The sequence below is a fragment of the Anabrus simplex genome, chromosome 2 (assembly GCF_040414725.1).
Source record: "Anabrus simplex isolate iqAnaSimp1 chromosome 2, ASM4041472v1, whole genome shotgun sequence".
Classification (NCBI taxonomy): Eukaryota; Metazoa; Arthropoda; class Insecta; order Orthoptera; family Tettigoniidae; genus Anabrus; species Anabrus simplex.
The window spans coordinates 555,088,355-555,114,431 of NC_090266.1; the positions used below are offsets into that span (position 1 = coordinate 555,088,355).

The 26,077-nt window shown below is 40.8% G+C and overlaps 1 protein-coding gene across 2 annotated transcripts in view; it reads left to right on the forward strand.

Annotated features, from left to right (window-relative positions):
- LOC136863599 (vitellogenin) overlaps positions 1-26,077 on the forward strand; it is a 419,790-nt gene that overhangs the window by 234,499 nt on the left and 159,214 nt on the right. For both annotated transcript variants that reach the window (XM_068226214.1, XM_068226215.1), the window contains exons 10-13: positions 2,906-3,123; positions 12,192-12,557; positions 17,182-17,389; positions 23,090-23,342. In XM_068226214.1, coding sequence (XP_068082315.1) covers positions 2,906-3,123; positions 12,192-12,557; positions 17,182-17,389; positions 23,090-23,342 — 1,045 coding nt within the window. The remainder of the gene's footprint in view (positions 1-2,905; positions 3,124-12,191; positions 12,558-17,181; positions 17,390-23,089; positions 23,343-26,077) is intronic.

A 26,077-nucleotide genomic window follows, 5' to 3' on the forward strand; every position in this document is an offset into this window, starting at 1 on the left:
CACGTTGGAATGACATATTAACCTTTTAACTACATTCGTTACCGCATGTGCTATATGGCGTATGAACGTACTTGTACTTTTCGGAGATTTTTGCCTCAGTTGCTTTCCGCATACATGTACGATCCCTTCTAAAATACGACATCTGATGACATCTGTCTTTCTGCTTTTGAATTGTGCCTCGAGTTCATGTTCATGTTACACGCCGATACAGACTGAACACTATGTTTGTTTCTCTATGGCTGTGTTCATGACTAATCTCTAGTGTAGTGTTTTGTAATGTAAACAATCACGACGAGGTCTAATCGATCGCTGAATGACTTTATGGCGTTATTATGACGTTATTATCAGTGCTGAGTCAGATATCGATGAAAATGTCAGCAGTATATTATACAATGACTCTTTGTCAGCAAGCAGTGAGGAAATTTCGGACATTGTCACATTAAATCTAATTTTGTCTTTGTCTTTTGCAGAATGAAGATATTGTGACCTTATATTGTACAGAAATGAGTTTCACAAAATATTTCAGGAGAGGGGCCAATTCCAAACATTTGAAAGCTAGTCCTTAAAATGTTAACCGTTGTTTTGCTCAGGAATTTGATCCACTTCCTCGGATCAACATTAGTATCCGGTGGTGATTGTTTTTCTTTTGAATTATCCAATGTAGACGGTGGTTATTTAGCATATTAACTTCAGAGATCGGTCTATATTCTACTTTGCAATATCAGGTCTTCTGCGTGTTCTCGAGAACATACCCATTTCCTCCAATTGTGGTGAAGTTTGATACTATAATTTAGTGTGGCTATTTCTAGCCTGGTGCAGCCCTTGTAAGGCAGACCCTCCGATGAAGGTGGGCGGCATCTGCCATGTGTAGGTAACTGCGTGTTATTGTGGTAGAGAATAGTGTTATGTGTGGTGTGTGAGTTTCAGGGATGTTGGAGACAGCACAAACATCCATCCCCGAGCCATTAGAATTAACCAATGAAGGTTAAAATCCCCGACCCGGCCGGGAATCGAACCCGGGACCTTCTGAACCGATGGCCAGTACGCTGACCATTCAGTCAACGAGTCGGACAAGTTTGATACTGGTGTACGGATATCGTCCATTGAAGCTGAAGTATTTCACTAAATTGATAAGAAGTTCCCGGCAAATCAGAATATCGACATCATGAAGAACAGCGCGATTCATAGAGTGAGGGCGCGTTATTCCCCATGGCAGGACTCGAGTCCAGCGGCGCTTCTAGCCAGTCCCCATCAAAGGACATTCCTCAGCCTGGTTTTCTTAGCAGATTGGCCTTGTGATCCTCGATTATTCAGAAAGAATATCAAATTTGAATCCCATTGAGAATATGTGGGCCAAAATGAAAGATTTGTGAGGCGTGTATTCATGCACCAACAACGCTTTTCTGCGACAGAGAACACGGCGTGGGTGCGTGGGGACTTTGATGATGAAGGTATATTACTTCAAAAAATTGGTATATTCAGTGCCATATCGGTCGCTGGACGTCATGACCATGAGTAAGTTCTGGACTGGGTACTAGCCGTACTGTTCGATTGAGAAGAATATTTACATTTTCTCCGTATGGTAAATCTTACCATTATCCGACTATTATTACGTGCGTGCATGTGGAGATAACAAAGTAACTCGTTCCTGCAGTGATTATGGAACCTCATCCTTTACCGTTATGAATATGACACCCTCACCACTTTTTAAATGCCGATCTCCTGCTTGTATATGTATAATGACATGGTGAAAGACGCCATTCTCTCTAGATATCCATATATCATTTTCTGTAATTGATCGCAGTCTATAGAACTGTTATGAGAATTTCTACTACTCTCGCAGGAGATCGGGCATGCGCAACTAGGATTTGGGAGTGGTCAGGTGGCGCTGTTGTCGATGTGTACTGTAGTGTGTTATTGGCGGGCTTCCAGTTGGGAGTGTTTTACTGTGTGGCGTTAAAGTGAAGAGTGTCGTTTTCACCGCTCTAAAGCATGTTTTCAAAAGACAATCTGCGTTCGTGGAATAAAATCGAGGTTGCTCGTGGCAAAACGAATCAGAATGTTATCGAGGATTTCGTGAAGCCTGTGGCGAGAATGCATTACCGTATAGCACGGTTGCACGATGGGTCAAGGCATTTCGTGCGGGTCCGAATGAGGCTGCGGATTTGCACAGCGCAGGTCGGCCGTACATTCCTCAAGATCAGATTGACATCGTGAGTGGTGTCCTTTCTGTAGATCAACGATGGACTCTCCGTGAATTATCCGTAGAGATTGGGTTGGTCTCAGTCATCACTTGGTGTGGCACACACTGACGGAATGACTTAACATGAGGCAAATTGCGTCCCGTTGGGTTCCACATTAACTCACTGACATACACGAATGACACCGGTATGCACTGGCTGGAATCCACGTTTTTTGCGAGACGATCACCCTATCGTGTTCCATGACAATGCACGTTTTCATGTTGCAAACAATGTCAAGCTCTTATTGCAACGGTGGCATTGGGAGGTCTTGGAGCACTATCCGTACTCACCAGACAGGAGTCCTTGTGACTTCGACCTGTTCCTAAAGTTGAAGGAACCACTCCGAGCCCGCCAATTTCCTGACGTGGCATCTGTACTCCGCGCAGTAAGGCGCTCCATAGCTGTCATCAACAGAAAACGCCTTGTGAACGGCTTCCCGACATTTGGCGAAAGGTAACAGACTTTGTGGCTGACTACATTGAAGCAATTTTACTTGTTAGTTCATTAAATATTGCGTTCTATCTCTATAATTCTGCATCAGATTTGTTCTGTGACATTCATATAAATGCAATCTTTTAGAATTTGGTTGTGTCAGACCAGAGCTGGCTGAAAGGACCAACAAGGAAATAATTAAAGGCAACATGTCCATTCTTCATCTGTAGGAACTGGCTCGGCATTCATCAGTGGAAGACGATGAGCAGGTGAAGATCTCGGCTGTGCTGGCGTTCTCCAATCTGGTGAGGGTGGCGTGTGTCAACACTAGATACCGAGAAGCGCGTTACACCATGGAAGTACTGGGCTCACCCTGCACTGTGGACTCAGCAGCACGCTACATACCCTGGTTGACAAGTCAGCTCCGAACAGATCCCGGGTTACGCAGGTATGATAAGTGGGTTCTCCTGACACTTCTCCCAAAAACCAGCGACTGTGTTTTTATCACGGTCTGTTTCTTATTAATGTATTCACCTTAATCATAGAATAGTAACAAGGAAATTTAATGCTTATTGGTAACTATACGCTTCCAAGGCGTACACGGCGCAAACAACGTCTGTACTGTCTCCTATGTTTCTTTTCTCCAACGTTCTTCATGTTAACTACATCACTAAGTATAGAGATTAATTCAGTTATATTTTCTTTCTGAAACTTGAATTGCGTGTACGTCTATGAGACGTATTGTTACCATTCTAGGGTTAAAGGCTTGGATAGACCAGACAACCAGCCTTGAGAAAAAGCACTACATAATCATGTATACATTACATACCGGTTAAACATATATACACATTAACACTTCCTCTACTTCCCGTACCCCTCATTGCCGATTCCATTATTCTTCTCCATTCACCTCACATGATTCCACGACCGAAGCCGCTTTATGCGAAGAGCTTCCTATTCCTCACTTAGTCTTTACCTCCTCATTTCCATCACCTCACTCCCATTGTTCCGTATTGTTACTTGCGTTTAGTCATTCACTCTTCACTCTGTATATTTCTTTCCCTATCCGTGCTAGCCAAACTGAGAGGAGTGTGGTGACGAAACATCTGAAAATAGTCGTACCTACGAATAATTTGAATAATCTTCCGTCTGGATACTTGCGTTCAGTTGTTTACTCTTCTCTACCTGTGCTACCTGAAATAAGAGTGTGAAGATTGTTGTATCTAACATTCTGTAGGAGGGACAAACCTGAACTTGTCCGCTGGCTACTTTCCTCCCGCAGGTCCCTTCCCCGCAAATACCAGCTGATAGAACAGATACATCTTCATTATAGACTGTTATACCCTTCAGCGTTCAGTCTGCAAGCCTCTATGAATTCACTAAACGCTTCCATAATCTTCTGTTTCCAACTAGATCTGTGGCCTAATTTATTTCCGCACCTCTTACCAGTAAATCATTAGCAACTGAATCTCACCATCGTCGCTTTGGTCTCCCTCTACTTCCCTTACCTTTTATTGCCGAGCCCATTCTTCTCATAGGTAACCTATCCTCTCCCATTCGCCTCACATGACTCCACCACCGCAGCCGTTTTATAGGAAGAGCTTCATCTATCGAATTTATTTCTAACTTAGCCTTTACCTCCTCATTCTTGTACCCTACTCTTGTTGTTCCCATCTGTTTATACAAGCTATTATTTCCGCAACAAACATGTCTATTACTTCCATCTTATTAATAAGATAACATGAGTTCACCCAAATTTCACTCCCATACAGAACATTCAGTCTGAAAACCGACCCATGTAAAATACTATCGTCCGAAAGTTAACTTATATCTTACAGAATGGCGTTGATCATAACTATGAGCTCGCAGCGTTAGATTTGCTTCACGTTCATTCACTTTCACTCACTTGTCGGTATACTACCATCCTCAGAGAATATACATACAAGGTACTTGAAATGACCTACCTTTTCCAGTTTCGTGTGCCCTACATGGCATTAAATCCTCTTCTGTAGTTTTCTTCACTACCCACATCATCTTAGTCTTGAAAACGGTAATATGCATCTACTCACTGCACTTCATTTCAATCTCCAAGGTATTAGACTGAAAGCTTTCAGCACAGTGTGCTGTTAAAACAAGTTATCAGAATATGCTAAACTGCTTATAATATTTCCACCCAGATAACTCTGTATTTAGTAAACGCCTGGCAAATGCAGAGTTGCTTTATTTGAGTTCTTTGATGTGTTATGTGTACCTCGTTTTGAAATTTGAAATGTATAATTTGAATCACTCACTGCTTTCCACTCACTGCTTTCACTACAAGGAGCAACGGAATTCAAGAAGATTCAACCTAGAAACAACATTCAGCACAAAGACATGTATAACTTACTTAGTATTAAAAAAACTTAAATACTATGAATGTCCCAAATTATGTATGGGACAAACTGGTCGAAATTTCAATACTATGAACAGCAAACGTGAAAGGTTAAAGACTCATTTAACCCTGTAAACACTTCGAATCAAGAACTCATTCTACAACCAAGTGTCACTGAGGCCAGATTTTTCACAGTAAGTGCCTTTGATTTTCTGTATTAACCTACCCTTAATCCTGTAATCCCTCAGTACGGTTAACATCTTTGTCTAGAGCTACGAAATAAATATCGATTCCTCTCGTAGCACTGATCAGTTATTTGATAAATACTGAAAATCTGGTCCTGAGAATCAAATTTGGTCTGAAAACACACCGGTTTTCATCCAACTTATTCTCCGCCACTGATCGCGCTTTCCTTTCCAGAACGTCTGTGAACACCTTTTCAGGTATATTAGTCAATGGAATTCCTCTATAGTTATCGCAATACTTTCTGCTCTCTTGCTTACAGATACGTGAAATTAATGCTTTCTTGAGGTAACGTAATAATAATAATAATAATAATAATAATAATAATAATAATAATAATAATAATAATAATAATAATAATAATTCATTTATTCTTGGAGATACTTGTAACGAAATTTTCAAGCATGTTCATTTCGGGACTATAATCTAGACTCATTACTTGTCGTGCTCTACAAACTGATCGAGGATCCATATTCAGTTCTATGAGTATGTTTGCGCCTTTGATTTTGAAATGTAATGAATATAAGTGATTTTCATATCTCTGCACCGTGTGAGATTATGGTACAGACGTATATTCCGTCGCTATTTACTATTGATTTACAGTTTCTATGAATATTGCATGTTGTTCAATTTCAATGCTTAATCGCGAATGCATACTTATTTCTTCGTACATAATATAACTCTTAACTGGGGAGGTGGGGTTTGTTGGCAATCCACCAATGTACGATCAATAATGTGGTGGGGCCTTTGACAGCCCAGGTGAATTAATAGTCGCCTAAGTAAGTGGATGAGGAATATTGCAGCATGCCTTTAGAATTATTGTCATTTGTTGTGCATCACCAGGAACGTACTACTTTACTTTTATACCCGAATAGTTTGATGTATTTTTGTATATTGTATATGAATGGTATTTTCGTTAAGAATCTTCTTAACCGTTCACAGTTTCTTTCTGTATTATCAGTGACGATCTCGAAAACAACCTTCAACGTGAATGGTCCTCGGTACCAGAAATGGGTAAGTGATATTGTCTATGCTGAAGAGAGTTATTAGAGTGGCAATGCACTAGAGGTTGTGCCAGGTTTTCAGAACTATCATGAAAACGAAACGGCACAAGATGGGAGAATGTACACTGACTGACAGAGCAAATGCAACACCAAGAAAGAGTGGTTCGAAAGGGATGAAAGTTGGGGAAAAAACAGAGACGGCACGGACGAATAATTGATGTTTATTTCAAACCGATATGCAGGTTACACAATGCGCACGGCATCGACTCAGTAGGATGTAGGACCACCGCGAGCGGCGATGCACGCAGAAACACGTCGAGGTACAGAGTCAATAAGAGTGCGGATGGTGTCCTGAGGGATGCTTATCCATTCTCTGTCAACCATTTGCCACAGTTGGTCGTCCGTACGAGGCTGGGGCAGAGTTTGCAAACGGCGTCCAATGAGATCCCACACGTGTTCGATTGGTGAGAGATCCGGAGAGTATGCTGGCCACGGAAGCATCTGTACACCTCGTAGAGCCTGTTGGGAGATGCGAGCAGTGTGTGGGCGGGCATTATCCTGCTGAAACAGAGCACTGGGCAGCCCCTGAAGGTACGGGAGTGCCACCGGCCGCAGCACATGCTGCACGTAGCGGTGGGCATTTAACGTGCCTTGAATACGCACTAGAGGTGACGTGGAATCATACGCAATAGCGCCCCAAACCATGATGCCGCGTTGTCTAGCGGTAGGGCGCTCCACAGTTACTGCCGGATTTAACCTTTCTCCACGCCGACGCCACACTCGTCTGCGGTGACTAGCACTGACAGAACAGAAGCGTGACTCATCGGAGAACACGACGTTCCGCCATTCCCTCATCCAAGTCGCTCTAGCCCGGCACCATGCCAGGCGTGCACGTCTATGCTGTGGAGTCAATGGTAGTCTTCTGAGAGGACGCCGGGAGTGCAGGCCTCCTTCAACCAATCGACGGGAAATTGTTCTGGTCGATATTGGAACAGCCAGGTATCGGCTGCGATTTGACGAAGCGACCAACCTGCCCTTCTCAGCCCGATAACCATACCCCTCGTAAAGTCGTCTGTCTGCTGGAAATGCCTCCGTTGACGACGGCCTGGCATTCTTAGCTATACACGTGTCCTATGGCACACGACAACACGTTCTACAATGACTGTCGGCTGAGAAATCACGGTACGAAGTGGGCCATTCGCCAACGCCGTGTCCCATTTATCGTTCGCTACGTGCGCAGCACAGCGGCGCATTTCACATCATGAGCATACCTCAGTGACGTCAGTCTACCCTGCAATTGGCATAAATTTCTGACCACTCCTTCTTGGTGTTGCATTTGCTCTGTCAGTCAGTGTATTAAATCACACCCTCTGATTGTAAAACACCAATATGTGGTACATTGTCAGTGGAATTTTTCACCGATTCCGTCCTCTAAACCATTCTTCATGAAAAACAGTGACATTTCTCTGGCACTATAATTGTGAATCTTCTCACGCTTGTCCCAGAAAGCCTACTGTATGTCTATATACTTCCGCTTCTCTAATGAATTCAGATTTCCTATCAGTGTACTCTTGTTTTCAGCGTTAATTTCATATTCTAGTTAACTTCATAACTTGGCATATTGGTCCGTGCCCATTCTAGCTCCGCTAACCGATTGTGTGGTCTGTGATCAGTGGATGTCATTGTATCCTGTACGCTGATAAGTACACCTAATCCACAACTTGATGTACGCAAACAATTTGTGTTCAGTAGCTTTAGGATATTACCTTCATTCAGGAGTAATATTAAGCCACAAACCAAGGCATGAAGCTACGGGAGGTCAAGGAATGTGCTCTACGCCGTTTGCCCTGTGACGCATCAGGAGGGTCCGATGATTCATGTCTTTACTTCGTTGCAAACACTGCGTGCTATTTGTTGAATGCCGCACGATTGGCCATGTGTTTGATCCTTGAAACTCAAGATACGAATAGAGTTATTTGGATACAGAAACTTTTGAACCCACCACACAAACAGGGACGCACTACCATCTCTCTACTTTGTCCATTACACCACAGTGAATGTTACCTCGAGCTTATCACGAAGCAAACTAGGTGTAAAACTACTTCCCGCTTCATAAACTCGCACACGTTTTCTATCAGTATGCCTTCGCTTTTAGCGTTAATTTCATATCCAGTCGAAAGCTTGTAAATGTCACGTACGTTTTAGATAACTATATATGACAGTTTGATGCATTGTGTTTTTGCAAATATATTGCTGTGATGGAGCAGTAAGTGGTTAAAGGTGACTGTGTCTTGCCGTATGGCAAAGGAGAATCGACCTTCACACCACTGATGTTCGCTGGGATGCCTTACAACATAATAATTCAGGCACAGTGGACTCACCTTGATGACTCACCGACGGAATGCTAACACACATACGGCGGACAACAGATATACAAATCCACCTATGATATTTCTACACCTAATATTTCCAGTAACTACAAACGTGATGAATGAACCCGGCATCAAATACGGCCACAGCGTATACACTATAGTAATCACATGTTGCCTTCAAATTATGATATCATTCAGCCGTATGGTTATCTTACATTTTTAGCACGCCATGACTGCTTCCATGACTTGGTTAAAAGCGACTGTGACTTGGTGTATGACAAAGGAGAATCGACCTTCACACCACTGATGTTCGTTGGGATGCCTTACAACATAAAAATTCAGGCGCAGTGGGCTCACCCGAGACAGATAAAGTTGACATGGCTTTAACATTTCATGAAACCGAGAACATTTATTTAAATTTAACACACAATAATAGTGCACTAAAATAACACTGTTACGCTGGTGTAACGTTTAGAATCTCTGTTAGACCGGGTATCACTGGAGATCTTTAATGAACACACATTGCGGCTGCGTGAACATTGCACGTTTGGTCTACTCGTACAGCTTCCGGCAAAATCGTGGTACACACAAAGTTAGTTACAAACAGTCGTTGCTCATTTTTAACACGGACTGCGGGCACAGTTTGTAGCATCATTATCGGGACCTGATATGTATTGACTTGTAAGTTCACTCACACAGAATAAATTAAAATACTCATATACAGAATGTCCTTCAAAAGGTTTCCAGTATTTACACAGGAGACAGCATGCAACAAACGAAGGCAAAGAGGTCCAATAAACATAGGTCTTCAACCAAATATCTTATTATTGGTTATTCTTCGGACACTCGTTCTAGGATTGTCCTCCACATTTCTAATACCTGTTTCTCCATATCAGGTGTGCGAACTGTTTGAGCTCTGCAAATGATCCTGCGCTAGAATAGCGTACTGAACAACTTCACAAATGGTATTCGGCTTGTTGGATATTTGTCAGCATACAGATAACGTATCCGTAAGTTGCTTTTAATTGCTTGACCGTAACAGACGATCATATCGGCCATTTCCCGTGTTGAATAATAGGCCTCCATTACGTGTGTAAGGCCGGAGAAGAAAGACAAGAAAACAAATTACAGTACTGCGGTGTCATAACAGCTGAAGGCATAGCTAGAAATGTTGTCTGGACAGTCCTCTACAAACAGTTTCTTTATCCGTACCATGTGCAGTGCGTCCAAGCTTTACTGCCGCACGATTCGACCACCAGATCGCACTTCTGCCATTGGTTTCTCCAAACATGTGCTCATGATCTGCATTTCACAGCAAAGGATATGTTAACAGTGAGGCGGGTTTCACGAGAGACGGTATCACACATTTTCATCATACCCGTGTATAGGCCGATGCAAATCCGCATGCAGTAGGAGAGAGACAACACCAGCACAAATTTAGTATCAGCGTATGGGCAAATATTTACGAGGGCAGACTGATAGGTCCCAACGTTCTACACAACAGATTGAATGGTCCTGTGTTGCTGGAGAATGTGCCGCTACGGGAACGACTGCAAATGTGGTACATGCACGATGGGACACTGGCCCATTTTCATTGTAGGGTTAGGCGACACATAACACGGGTCTTCCATGAGCAATAGATTGGTCGAGGAGGGCCAATAACTTAGCCTGCTCGTCAACCTGGCCGTAACCTTTTATTTTTTGGCTTTGGGGACATGTAAAGACCGTGGTGTTTGCGGTTCCAGTAGATGATGTGGATACTCTACGAGAATGCTTATGATTTAATCCGGCAACAGTCAGGGGTGTTCGAACGAGTGCGTGATTCCACGTGACGTAGGGCGGAAGGTTGCATTGCAATGGAGGGCGGTCACATCGAGCATATGTTGTGAAGACGTGGTCATCGTCGATGGTAATGATACCAGACCATAATTCGGAATTATTGATTATTGAGCCACCATATCGCAGTGAATACATATCTGCTCTGGTCAACAGATTTATTAAGTAGTGCAGATTTAGAAACACTGCCGCGCAAAGCCCATATAAATCCGCCCGCGAAGCGATCTGATCGGCTAACTTCAGCAGCTGATAAAGTGACAACGGTGTGAGTTATCGAATTATTTCTGCATGACCAACGCTCTAAGGGTCATATACGCGGTTCGCGTTGTTTCCGTCCTCCCTGCATATGTGAGTGGTTTCCTTATAAGGGAACAAAAGATCCTGGACAACATATCTTTGTTGTGCCCAAGAATAAATTAAAAACGGCTGCCACTAATTACTTCAGTTCAGAACTGAACAACTGAATGGTGTTTATCATTGGTCCCAGTCCTCGTAAATATTTACGCACTAAATTTTGAGTAACGTTACCGCTTGTCTTGTACTCTCAAACTTTCCATCTGACTAATATCTGTTTAACGTCGTATTTAATACACATTATCTTGTTATTGATCCTTCTGATCTGCCTGATCGGAATATTTAGTTACTATGGAGATAACAACGGGAGAATATTTGCTATTGCTTGTTCTCTTGGTCTGTAAGAAAACTAACAGCAGTTTAGGACATGGCCATGCATTTACAAACGTGCCCATATCGACAGTTATCATCCTCCCCAGAAACTTACCGACCTAGCACACTTATAAATAGGACCAGAACATGTATGAAGAGGATATTTAAATCGCACGCTCGAGTTCATGACTAGGCGCGTCTTACTAAAGAAACAAGAAACCATTCTTCTTTAGTAACTGGTTTATGAGAGTTAGTTCTAACAAGAAATCATTTTATTTGGTAATTGCTTTCAGAGAGTCATTTCAATACATCTATATTAATTATTTGTTTTCTGCTATTTTTGATCAACTCGCCAGTCATTTTGGGCAAATTTTTGGCCATGTTATCCTAAAAACAAGAAATCAAGAAAGGAATCACATAGCTCCGTTTGGGCCCAGGATTTACTGGTTTATTAATACAGACCTGTTCGACTTTCTTCTCTTAGACTTGTGTTCCGCTGTTTTCCTGAAATTCCTCTTCTTTCTGTTCCCCCCAATTGCAGAGTCTACTTTCATCCTATTCCATCAACAGCTTCATTCCGGTGTCCCTGTAGTTTACATCTCACAAATCACTAATATACAATTGTTCTATTAATGCTGCACACTCCAATTGTTTACACATTATATTTGCCTTGTTGTGTTTTCGCAGATTAAGATTTTAATAAATGTTGATATATGCAATAATATGTCGCTTCTTTTCATGTTTGATACATTTTGAACATCGACGAATAAATCATTTTGATGCAGCCATCCTCGCTAACTTACATTTTGCTCATAAAGAGTATTCAGAGAAATGTACATGTCCGTAAGAAATACAATCGACCAAGTTTCCGATGACCAACGTTCAATCTGTGGCTGCCTTAAAATTCTTTCTTAGGAGCCTGTAAAGGAAAATGTTCATAATGTAAATTCAGCCAATTAATATTCGTTCTATGGGCTTTGTTACACTTCTTTAACAAGTTTACAATTATATTTTCTGTTTGTAGAGTGTTCCTGGCGGCATTGGGCAATACAGCCCATCCTACGGCTCTCCCTGTACTTAAGTCCATGGTAGAGGACTCTAACTTAACACCTTATCTACGCTCCGTTGCCGTTTTCTCCATGAGGTACTACATCTCTTCAGACCCCTATGGCATGAGTGAAATGCTGCTGGCCATGTTCCACAACTATAGCAACCCAGTACCTGTACGCATGGCAGCACTCTCCATGTTGATGTACTCCAAACCTGGACTTTCGACATGGCAGCAAATCGCTATTTCCACGTGGTACGAGCCCAGTCCTGCAATAGTTTCCTACATATGGAGTTCCCTTAGCAGCATGTCAGGAGCACAGGATTCACTGTATCAACAAATGTAAGTATAGATAAAGGAATTTAATTTCCTAGAGACCTAGCACCAATGCTGTTAAGTTAGGGCAAAACATATTGCAACCGTAACTTACTGCTATTGTAAATAATTGAAAACCCTGTTTTATTTTCCTCTGAACAAAGAATATTCACAAGAACTGGATATACTAGAGGTGATCACTTAATATTTCCAACTACAGAAAGTTCAAAGTCATCAAGTCACTTCGAAGAACTGCTGTGCCGAAAGAAACAACAGAGAATACCATGACAACACCTACACGTACCTAAGTACGAACAGTCACATAAAAATGAATGAACGTATCGTCTGCGATCACCACGGATCTGCATTTAGGGATGGCGCCGAAGTGGCAGATTCTCTATCAGTTGTTTACCTAGTCTTTTCTAAAATATCAAAGAAATTGGAAATTTATCGAAGATCTCCCTTTTAAAACTATTTTAGTTACTCATTCCTATTCCTATAAACGAATATTTGCACCAATTTTTCCTCTTAAATTCAAAATTCATTTTCATTCCTACTTTTAAAAACTTCATTCAAGTTTACTCGTCTCCTAATGCCATTCCACGCCATCTCTCCACTGACTGCTCGGAACATACCGCTTATGTGAGCTGTTTGTCTCCTTATACCCAAGTCTTCGCAGCCCAAAGTTTACAACATTTCCGTCACACTACTCTTTTGTCAGAAATCCCACGCTGCTTTCCTTTGGATCTTTCACAGTTATTGAATAATCATTATTAGAGTCCCATACACTGGGACCATACTCTAATTGGTATCTTGTCAGTGACTTATATGGCCTCTCCTTTACATTCTTGCTGCAACCCCTAAATACCCCAGTAACCATATGGATAGATCTGTAATCTTTATTTATAATCCCGTTTATGTGATTACCTAACATAAATTTTTTCCTTATATTAACATCCAGGTACTTACTGTGATCCCCATCAGGGTAATTTCACCCCCATGAACTCAATAATTAAAACTAACAAGACTTTCCCTTTTGTTCAAACATATTACCTGACTTTTCACCCCTTTTACCATCATACCATTGTCTGATGTCCATCTCACCACATTGTCGAAGACTTTGCGCAGTTGCTCATATACCTGTAGTTAGTTACTGTTCTATACGGTATAACATCTACGCAAAGATTCTTACCTGTCATTTCAGATCATTACTCATATCATATATTGTTGGAAAATGTAAAGATCCAACAATACTGGCTTGCGGACTCACCCCCTTTTAATCATCACAGATTCAGATAATGCTTCACCTATTCTAATACTCTGAGTTCTATTTTCTAGAAAATTGAGCCACCCATTCACTCGTTCTTTTGTCTAGTCCAATAGCTATCATGTTCGTCGGCAGTCTCCCACGATATAGCATATCAAAAGAAATGGATAGGTCAATACCGATGCAGTCAATTTGACCTCCTGACACTAAAATACCTGCTATATCTTGCTGGAATCCTACATATTGAGCCTCACTAGTATGACCTTTCTTAAATACAAACTGGCTTCTAACAAACCAGTTAGTAATTTCGTAAACGTGTCTAATATAATCAGAAGGAATACTTTCCTAGTGCTTACAAGCAGCACATGGCAAGGTGACTGGCCTTGTAATTATGTAATAATTATGTTTATCATCCGTTCTTTTGTGCACAGGGTTTACTGTAAGAACTCCTCATTCATATGGTATAGCTCCTTCATGCAAACGCTTCGGCTGAAATAATACATCTCACTGTTCGATTTGAAGACCCTATTTCGCAACCTGAGGAGGTCGACAAAGAAAAGATATATAAATGAGCCAGTAATTTCCTTCTTTCAAAGGCCATCTAACGTCGGCGGGATCACCGTAAAAGGCCTATTCGTAGGAGCCAGAGGAACGGTACTCAAAGGGTTTGTAACGTGGAGGGAAACATACTGGAAAACAACGTCAAGATCAAATTGTAACAACCATTATAACATTTTAAGTAGCAGTCGTCCAAAACCATCTGTACGGATGTCAGAGCACTTGAAATTTCGTTAAAAACCTATGGCTCGAAACATTTTACAAATACATGTGAATTATTTTTTGTCTCATGGCAAGCACATTTTAGTGTCAGATTTAATTATTAAGAAATACTTCAGAAATAGCACTACATCCCAACCCATTGCCTGTAGTACCATCCCCATAAATATTATCAATTTCAGCTGCTTTGCTAGTTTTTAGCTTTTATATCTTTTTGTAAATATATTTATTATCATAGATAAATATCAGTACTTCGCTAGTGTTAGTCACCTCCTCTACCTGTACATTATCTTTAAATGCTGCTGACTAAATACTTCTGACTTCTCTAAATTGTCGCATATGCACTCCTCGTGTTCATTAATGATTCCTGGAATGTGTTCTTTGGAACTTGTGTCTACCTTAAGTTACCTATACATATCTTTCCATTTTTTACCAACAAGTAAAATGCATACGACAGTACTCATCATGATCTTATCCCTAGCACTACATTCAATTTCCCGGTAAGTCCTTTCAGTTTCTGCTTACTTCCACATTAGTTCCAGATTCTATTTCTTTCCAGCCGGCACTTTCTTAAAATCCTTGTTACTCTGGCAGAATAGAGTGCGTCTTCGCCATTCTCTACCTTTAAAGGTACATAAGTATTTTCACACTCCTCAACCACTGATTTAAGCCCATGCCGTAGGCTCCGTACATATTTATTTGCCATTTTCCACCGATCGTGGTTAAACTCCCTCGTGCTTGTCTTGTCTTGTCTTGATTGCGCAATCACCACTTTTTCATTAGGAATTAGAGATTTAACGTTATTATTTCGGAGCAATGATTCTTTCGTTTAAAGCTCTCTGCATCAACACCCATGTATTCTGGCTTCTATTCAGTCCAGCCGAGTGTACGTGGGTGGTGAGCTTTGTCCGGAGAATCTGGTTCGCATTTGACTCGATATCCTTTCGGGTAGCAGTCAGGAGTGCGTCAAGTTGCTGCTATTTTAATTCAACTGTGACCCAAGTAGTGCATTTTCACAATGAATTTAGTATCGAAATTTCTGATAAAATCATTCAGGTGTATTCACTAGATGAGAAGCGAGTACTCAACATAGAGAAGACTGTACAAAATAAAAGCAGCTGTCGAGCTCGGTGTAAGCATTTTCAGGATATAGAAAGAGAATGGGGGGCATACAGGGACGTTGTAGTTAGACCAGCAAGGGAATGCTTAAGAAAAACCTCATATAAATAAGGAAAAAACTGAACATCTTAGATGGAATGATGAAGTGAGAGCGGCTTGTAAACGTAAAAAGAAGGCATATCAGAAACGGTTCCAAACAAAGACTGATGGAGTCCTTGTGACTTTGATCTTATTCCTAAACTGAAAAAGCCATTGCGTGGGAAATGCTTTGCCAACGGAGAAGGTACTGTATCCGTATTTCAGCGTGAAGTAGTGCATGTTAACAGGATAGGAACTGTACGAGGGGGAGTATTTTTACTTGTGAAAGAACAACGGGTAACTGTGTCTGCTGTGTGCGGTACGATTATATTGCAGAAAAACACACCCGTTCCTTGAGAAAATGTCCGCATCCACAATAACGAAACGCATGCAGCCGATGATATTGTCCGTCTTCCCAATAGATGGCAACGAAACGTGGACAACTTAGGTGGCAAATTTGAAGGATTTTTACCATCAAAACGAATCAACCTTCGTCAAGAGGTGACACGTCTACAAATGCTGTTAAACAGATTATAGGAGAATAAAACAATGGTGTACAGTAAATGGCTTTATAGGGGTATTGGTTTAAGCAGATTGTACGAGAACAATACAATGGCTTACAAATGATATACTGTTGACGTTAAACAGGATGCACAAGAATAAAACAATGATTTCAAAACGTTCTATTTTACCTAGTTCTCCTCCACAGATTTCTGCATCCATACCCCACGAGGTGGCAACATTACGAAGGTCATGTAACATACTCTCCTATTCATATAGTTCATTTCGCGTGTTGGCACATTGTCGGGAAATAAAAAATAGTTGCCATGACTTATGAATCACCCCGCGTATTATATGTGAAGAATATACAATACCATGCGCTCATTCACTTTGAGAACTATACATGCATAAATACATACGTACGTACGTACATCTTCACTACAGACTGTTATGTCTTTCAAGTCCAGTCTGCAAGCTCTGTGAATTAGCTATGCGCCTCCACAGTCTTTTGTTTGCTTAGTTCACACTTCTTATTTTCAAATTGTTAAAATCTAAATCTGACTATCGTCCTGTAGGTCTCCTTCTGTTTCATTCACCCACCATGCTCGAACCCATTATTTTCCTAGGAAGCATATTCATCTCGCATGACCCCAGCACCGAAGTCAGTTTATACACAAAGCTTGCTCCAACGAATTTATTCCTACCTTCTTGCCATTGTCCCCATCTTCTTGTACCAGCAATTTTTATTACATAGAGAGTGTAATTAAAATATGTTAGTTCCACTAAGCAAGTGACAGAGGACGCCCTCCTGAGCAAATTAAGTTTCTAAGCATTGTTCTGTCATAGGTGCTGTTGAAGAAATGCAAAGAACACGAGATTATTCCATTAATATAATTTCCATTTGTCTAGGTTTGAATCGGCTAAGTCAGTGTTGCCGCTAGCTAAACCAGTTTCCCTTGCCAGTCATTTGCCTCAGAACTTCATGTGGTCCTCTGTGAGGAAGGATATTGGTAGTATCATATTGGAGCAACTATGCTTCAGTAATGATGTTGAGGCGAGCCACATCTACCTGAGGGACACCAGGCGCCTTGGGAGTATAACGACCATCATAAGGCAGGTGAGTGCCTCATTTTGAATGACACCATGTATTGACGATAGTCTAAGATGAGTGTGTGCGGAGAAAAGTTTTATTTCATACTATGTCGAATTGCATGTGTTTATCTTCTTCAAAATGATTTGTAAAGTGGAAGTTCACGGTACTCTAGCTACTTATCACACTCAACTTCTACCAGCATAAAGTCATATCATTAGAAATCTTTCCCAATGCATGCAAAACAGTTATTTATATATTTCCCCGTCGCCATAAGACCTATCTGTGTCGGTGCGACGTAAAGCCCCTAGCAAAAAAGAAATATATATATATTTCCCAGATGACTGCACTGCGTCATATGGGAAAGTCAGTACATTTATCTCCTGATCAAAAGAGTTGGCTCCCCTGTTTGAGTCATGTAACTCTGAGCTTGCCTTCGGGAGATAATGGTTTCGACCCTGACTGTCGGCAACCCCGAAAATGGTTTCCCTTTGTTTCCCATTTTTACACCAGGCAAATGTCTAGATACCTTAATCATAGCCACCATAAGATCGCTGCCACGTAAAACAAGTAGTAAACAAACAAAAATCAACTGATACTTGAATGATATAGATTCTTTCATTGTCAACAGTTTGAATGGTGGACCGTCCACTGAGCGTGTTCCTTGAAGTATTATTATTTTATATTTTACAATTTGCTTTACGTCGCACCGACACAGATGGGTTTTATGGCGCCGATGGAATAGGAAAGGGCTAGGACTGGGAAGGAACCGACCGTTGCCTTAAATTAAGGTACAGCCCCAGCATTTTTCTGGTGTGATAATAGGAAACCACGGAAAACAATCTTCAGGACTGCCGATAGTGGGGATCGAACCCACTATCTCTCGAATGCAAACATTGCAATGTAATGCTGGTGCAAGAATCTATATAAAATAACAAAAGAAGTCACACATTATTCTAATTTTTTAACAATGATATAAAAGCGTATAGTCCACGGCTAAAAGGTTAGCATACTGGCCTCGGTCCAAGGGACCCCGGGTTCGATATCCGGCCGATTCCGGGATTTTAACCTTGATTTTTTATTCGTCTGGCTCGGGGGCTGGGTGTTTTGTGATGTCTTCAACATTAGAAATCATCTTAAGTAGGGCCTCATCCCCACAGAGATGCAGCTCGCCAACAGGCCGTCTACTATGATAATACCTGCTGCAGGCCTCACCGGAGGCCATAAGCCATTATTATTATTATTATTATTATTATTATTATTATTATTATTATTATTATTATTATTATTACTATTATTATTATTATTATTATGCAAGTTATATATCAAAACATAATATTGTTCTTTATGTATAAACAAGTACATCTCCATAAAATAGTGATAGGTCCTTATACAAACAATAGTTTAACTTCATAGGAGAAGTAATCATAATTTATACTGCTCCTATGTGCCCTATACCCCATTCGTTATTCATACACGTATTGGACTGAGCACATCCAACAGATTGTGTTGAGTTTCTGCAGTTATCCTGGATAATATACCCCATGTTTGAATTACTTTGTCACAATTAATTTTCCTGATTTCAGTTTTTCTTTTATTTCGTTAATCTTGACCATTGTCTTCTGTACACACGCCTCACAGATTACTGGTGAAATGCATTTGCTTCCGCTTACAAAATAAAACAGTCCACGCTTCCATTTCGCCAGAGTAGTAAAGAGCAAGACTGCCAGGATTTCATTGTACTGCCTGATTTTGCAGCAATAGACCTAACTGCCTCCTCTGTTGGCTGTTGGGTGGTAGGTGAGGGAGGCAAGCAGGAGTAAGGGGAAAGTGTGCACTCGTGGCTTCCTACCGTTTGTTATCCCGCTGTGCGTTATTTCCGGTTTCGACTTGAGGCAAATGTTCTGATGTGACTTATTCGTAAGCTGTAACCGTTTCCTTTCAAGTCCTAGTAGACCTACATATACGAATATTATTATTTTTGTTACTAATTTAAGGGGAAGTAGAGGGGAAGAAGCGGCAGGGCCGGAACATGTGGACATATGAGCACACACAAAACAAAGAACATGTTACCTGTTCTTCCCTTTTATTTTATTTTCAAAGCAAAAGTTACATTTACAATGAATTAAATATTTCAAGGTTAAAGCTTGAGAGCTTGATGCTTAAAACTGGAGAAGGAGCTCCCACTTTACAAGACTTGTCAATCCTAGATAAGTTACATTAACAGATGTATCGTCTTTGAAATAAATTTCAGTGAGACTAGCTAGTCATAGACACAATCTTTGGCACATAGAATTTTTGGTGCGATGTCGTGTCGCTGACCAGGCACCACCCGCAATTCATAAATTCGTGAGCGAGCGGTTCGAAAATCAATTCGAACCGCGACCTCACAATGCAGGAGTAAAAGTAAATATAAGAAATTTCGAGTCAGAAAATGAAATAGAACTTCAAAGCATCCAGATAAAATAATTATATGCATAAGAAAAATGAGATTGAAATATACATTGGGAATTATTAAGGAGATGCAGTTCTGAGCAGTAAAAGCTTTCAGGCAGTGGTGAAATATTTGAACAAACACAGGATATTGGTCATTTCTTATCACAGTATGTACATGGTCAAAAGGATGACAGGGCATAGCTTGAAGCGCACGTAGTCCAAGGAAATTTCCGATGTTCGTCTTTCTAGAACAATTGAGAAGGTTTAGAAATTCCTCAGGGAAGGGATACTGCTAGTCAATGAGAATAAGACAAATCAGAAGTACACAGGGTTCAAAGTTCGACAGAGCATAGCAACAGCGAAATACGAAATTACCGGGCGAGTTGGCCGTGCGCGTAGAGGCGCGCAGCTGTGAGCTTGCATCCGGGAGATAGTAGGTTCGAATCCCACTATCGGCAGCCCTGAAGATGGTTTTCCGTGGTTTCCCATTTTCACACCAGGCAAATGCTGGGGCTGTACCTTAATTAAGGCCACGGCCGCTTCCTTCCAACTCCTAGGCCTTTCCTATCCCATCGTCGCCATAAGACCTATCTGTGTCGGTGCGACGTAAAGCCCCTAGCAAAAAAAAAAAAAAAAAAAAAAATACGAAATTAACTTAAGGGGGAGCACAGGGAGGAAATCAGTCAGTTCATAGCTCACAGGCAGAAGAGGTAGTTGGGAAGTCAGGCTGGAAGTCTGGTGGGGACAATAAGCCGGTCAGGTCGCGAACAGAACTTGAGTCAAGTTCTAAGTCAGAATTACCAGTATCGGTAATAGGTATTCTAGGCATTGTGCCAGGAAGTCTAAACACTCAAGTAATAGAGTGTTAGGGTAAAAGGACTCATTAACAGACTTGTGTAACCATTAGCATAAACGGGAAGTCCTTGGAATAAAACGCGACCAGGGAAACGTACAGAAATCTTGACAAGTAGCTGGAGCACATATCCTCCACTGCTAGCAAGGACTTGAATTAAAGGGAGAACGATAAAAGACTTTGGCTGTTCATTAGTATGAGTGAAGGTCTCTGGAGGAGCCCACTCAATAGTCACTAAACTACACGGAGGAGACTCAAGGGAAAGCATCATTTAGGAATTAAAGTTTCCTACCACAGAGTTGAGCTGGGACAAGACTGTACAAGATTGAACCGGATAGTTGGGAAGAGGTAACCACGGAATGACAGGTTCCAGTACATCCTGTGAAGTCATCACCTAGGGATCCACCTCGAGAGTAACACGAAGTGATAACAGAACTGTATCTCTTGGGAACTAGTGAAGGGAATCGGTGAACCAGCGTGTGCTAAGTTGTGAAGTGAAATTCAGGCTTCAAGAAAGAAGACGACGTGGAAGACTTCCTCAGCTCGGAAGATAAGTATTATCTAGTAATAACTGGACTAACTAGGGAACCAAGGACTTATTAGCTAGACAGGATATTGTGTAGACTAGGAAGTTCCCTAACTCAAGATAATTTAACATTAAGTGTTGTATACAAATGTATATATTGTACAGTGAATAACTTGGGCAAATCAATATAGTGATTCTTGGCATTAAGCCACCTTAATTTGTGTTCTTATTATATAGTATAGTGCATTCTAGAACCCTTTCCAGCCCCCAGTTTGCCAAATCCTTAGGATATGACATATTATTATTTTTGTTACTAATTTAAGGGGAAGTAGAGGGGAAGAAGCGGCAGGGCCGGGACATGTGGACATATGAGCACACACAAAAGAAAGAACATGTTATCTGTTCTTCCCTTTTATTTTATTTTCAAAGCAAAAGTTACATTTACAATGAATTAAATATTTCAAGGTTAAAGCTTGAGAGCTTGATGCTTAAAACTGGAGAAGGAGCTCCCACTTTACAAGACTTGTCAATCCTAGATAAGTTACATTAACAGATGTATCGTCTTTGAAATAAATGTCAGTGAGACTAGCTAGTCATAGACACAATCTTCGGTACATAGAATTTTAGGTGCGGATAATCTCTGGTATTGAGAACCTTTGGCAACCAATGAATTCACATTTACATTTAGATCCCCGGTGGAAATGCTGAACATTTTGGCATGATACAGGCTGTTCTTATCATAAAAAGGAAGCAGTAACAACAGAGAGATCAGAATGATTTAGAACACAGGAGCAGAAGCGCATTCTATAAGACCGAAGAATGACCAAAACAGAAGGTTAAATTGAAATGACCGGATACTAAATATACTAGTATGCTGAACCACTCGAGCAATCTCGTGACATGACTTGCCATAAAACCTGGTGGGGCAGAAGGCCCGGTGACATGGAGGATAAGCCATACTACTTATTGACTAAGACGAAAAGAAATTTAAGGCTGAAACACAAAAGGGAATACATTTAGAATTTAGAAAGGATTAGTCACCAAAATGCAAAGTGAATAATGGAAACGAACGTACGCACTCCTACATCCCAACTACATGATGCCCATTAGCGTAATTACACTCCATTCGCAGACAGCATAGAAACCTACATAATCACAACTAAAAGGACAAGTAAACCTAAATAAAAACTAAGTAAATCGTGGCACACCCTAACTGTTACATGCTATAGGGGAAACGCTAGTCTCCTCCCGTCGTTATAGGCAAACAAGTTCACCGGATAGAAAAAGAAGTCTATACGACTTCCTTCCATGCTACCCCAGCCTCGCCCGTAGTCTCCTTGTGACGAAAACATCACTTATTGTCGTACAATACAAGATCAAGGAAGATACGTAAGGTTCAAGTTTACAGTATTTATATGGAAGAACTGGGCGCTAAATGGTTGGTTTGAACTGACCTGGCAGTAGTGCCAACTTATAAACAGATGACCAAAGTTCACTGGTGCCAACCCACAAGTAGGCATAATACTCTACTAGTGCTTATACATTTCGAGTCCCTAGGTGGCACTCAAAATCAACAGTAGTATCTGACATCCCTTAATCAAGTAGAAAATTAAATCATTTCATAAAGTTCTCTCTATCTCTAAGGACTACACTGCATTCAGGTGTTAGAAGTGTTGCTTTCCTCCAGGGAGAGGCCCTACTACTGTTTAATTATTATTATTATTATTATTATTATTATTATTATTATTATTATTATTATTATTATTATTATTATTATTATTATTACTCAAATGAATTTAAAATGTCCTTGTTCGTGGCTTAAGCTGATCTGTTTCATGATTGCTCCATGTGGCTGTTATGGACCTTTCCCCGACCTCTGGTGCTGATGATATCGACGCTATTATGCCTACAGGCTGAGATATGGGCAGCCAACCCTGATGCTTTAATGCAATTGATGGTCGAGTTTATGAATCCCAAAGAAGATCTGAAGCTTGTGAGGCCACCTCTGTCGAACGTGCCACATCCTACCCGGTGGATCCACGAAGAGCTGAAGATTGCCGCTCGCACGTTGCCTCGTCTCGAAGGTGACTTGCACTTCACACTGAACAACCTCAAGGAACGGATCTTTCCTTTCGACAACCAGTCTGTGGATGCTTTTCTCAAAGGTACGTCTGGGTTTATTTCTGACTAGCTGATGTACCCGTGCTTCGCTACGGAATTTTACATTGTATACAGAATTCTCGGTTAGGTATCAATCAATCAATCAATCAATCAATCAATCAATCAATCAATCAATCAATCAATCAATCAATCAATCAATCAATCAATCAATCAATCAATCAATCAATCAATCAATCAATCAATCAATCAATCAATCAATCAATCAATCAATCAATCAATCAATCAATCAATCAATCAATCAATCAATCAATCAATCAATCAATCAATCAATCAATCAATCAATCAATCAATCAATCAATCAATCAATCAATCAATCAATCAATCAATCACTACTGATCTGCATTTAGGGCAGTCGCCCAGGTGGCAGATTCCCTACCTGTTGTTTTCCTAGCCTTTTCTTAAATAATTGCAAAGAAATTGGAAATTTATTGAACATCTCCCTTGGTAAGGTATTCCAATCCCTAATTTCGCTTCCTATAAACGAATATTTGCCCCAATTTGTCCTCTTGAATTCCAACTTTATCTTCATATTGTGATCTTTCCTACTTTTAAAGACCACTCAAACATTCGTCTACTGATGTCCTCCCATGCCATCTCTCCACTGACAGCTCGGAACATACCACTTAGTCGAGCAGCTCGTCTCCTTTCTCCCAAGTCTTCCCAGCCAAAACTTTGCAACATTTTTGTAACACTACTCTTTTGTCGGAAATCGCCCAGAACAAATTGAGCTGCTTTTCTTTGGATTTTTTCCAGTTCCTGAATCAAGAAATCCTGGTGAGGGTCCCATACACTGGAACCATACTCTAGTTGGGGTCTCACCAGAGACAAATATGCTCTCTCCTTTACATACTTACTACAACCCCTAAATACCCTCATAACCATGTGCAGAGTTCTGTACCCTTTATTTACAATCATATTTATGTGATTACCCCAATGAAGATCATTCCTTAGTACGCGTAGTGTACGCGTTGTGAGCAAGATTGTATTAAATTGCATAGCTCTTAACGTTACCCTAGAAACACGACGGAGAAGTCACCAAACGTCTTTTTTTATATGAAGACTGAATTAGGGAATTTTCATTGTAATGGTAGGCCAGCTTGCCTACCATCAGTGACAATCAGGTTGGGAAGTTTTCATTATAATGGTAGACACTCACTCTCCCTCTGCACTTTTACATCCTTAGAAAGACTGTCTTAGTGGTTTTCCCAACTGAAATGAACATACGTCATTACAATGACGTCAGTAGGGATGCTGCTATTAAATGCAGTGCTTTCATATGAAATACTCGATCAAATGAAAAACCACACATTTTCTCACTTTTAACGAATAGGTCTACGCTACCGATCTAACAATCCAAAGTTCCAGAGCTGGAATGACAGCCGTGATCCGTGAACAATCTACGTCTTTTTTCGGCGGGGAGTGGGTCGAAAGTGGAGACTCCCAGGGCAAAAACTATGCCCTTTTACTAATCTGTTTCCTAGGAGTACACGATGAGTCAGAAAATCTTAATTCACTACACTGTCGGCCGAAAATTCTATCTGACTTGGAGGCAAATTTTTCCTCTTCACTGGTAATTTGCAATAAAATGAATGTAGAATTTAATAGAAGTGAAGAGGAGGAAGCTTTTCTTAAGAAACGGCTCTTTTCAGGGTTGAATTTTGAGTTACTTAGTGAATTGTAGTGCTATAATTTGGAATAGGCCTACATTTTGCCTCTGCTGGCGGGACCTAGTGTTTACAGTGCACTATGTCTTCTGGTATGGGCTAGAGCAATTTTGTTACTTTCATTGTCCTGTCTCAGCTTTATCCTTGGCTTTGACAAAATGAAAGTGACTGAGGTATGAGTGATGCTAGTAATGCCATTCCATCTGCAGCCAGTCCCTGCTATGAATGATGTGAAAATATTGTTCATAGGGGCGGTTGGTGCATGCATTTCAGTGGGCTTGGCAGACTGATATGTAATAGCAACTTCTGGTTCGGTGAGGAAAGCAACGGGAAACTACCTCACTCCTCCTTTCCCTAGTACGCCTCTTCAGTGACGCCTAGGCCATCTATGACAGCTGATGGCGGAGCTGTTGAGGATCCAACCAGCCTTCGGGCTGAGGACTAAACATACATACAGGCCTAAATTGTTATTCTAGACCAGGCCATATTACTACTACTGCTACTACAATTACTACTACTGACACTCTGCCTTAAATATGCACACTGCTCATTCAAAACAGCGCGTCAGAGTAGGGATCGATTAGCTGCAATACTATGATGAACAAATGTGTTAGGTACCAGCTGTATCAGAAAAGGTATGAACCAGAGGAATAGCATGCTAAAGAAGAAAGTTTTCTAACTCCCCAGCTATTTCCCGCCAATATTCAGTCAGGCTGTTATACTCGGTACGCAGCAGTAGTCCCAACTATCGGAGTTGAGAGGCAGCAAAAGAGACAAAGAACATCACAACAATGATCAATGTAATGTTATTGTTGATCAATGTTATGCGCTTTCGATATTGTAGGCCTTCACATTTAGTTTTCTCCCGACTCTGAAATACCACTCTTAACATAGTCGGTACGGTAAAACTGAATAAAATATAAATGATCGGAAATTGTATTCTCTATAACTTTTGTTATTCAATACTTTTCGATAGGACCAATAACATAGGTATTTAAAAATTACATTTAAGGCGTCTTCCCCTAAACTACAATTTCATCCAGGGTGAATAAATT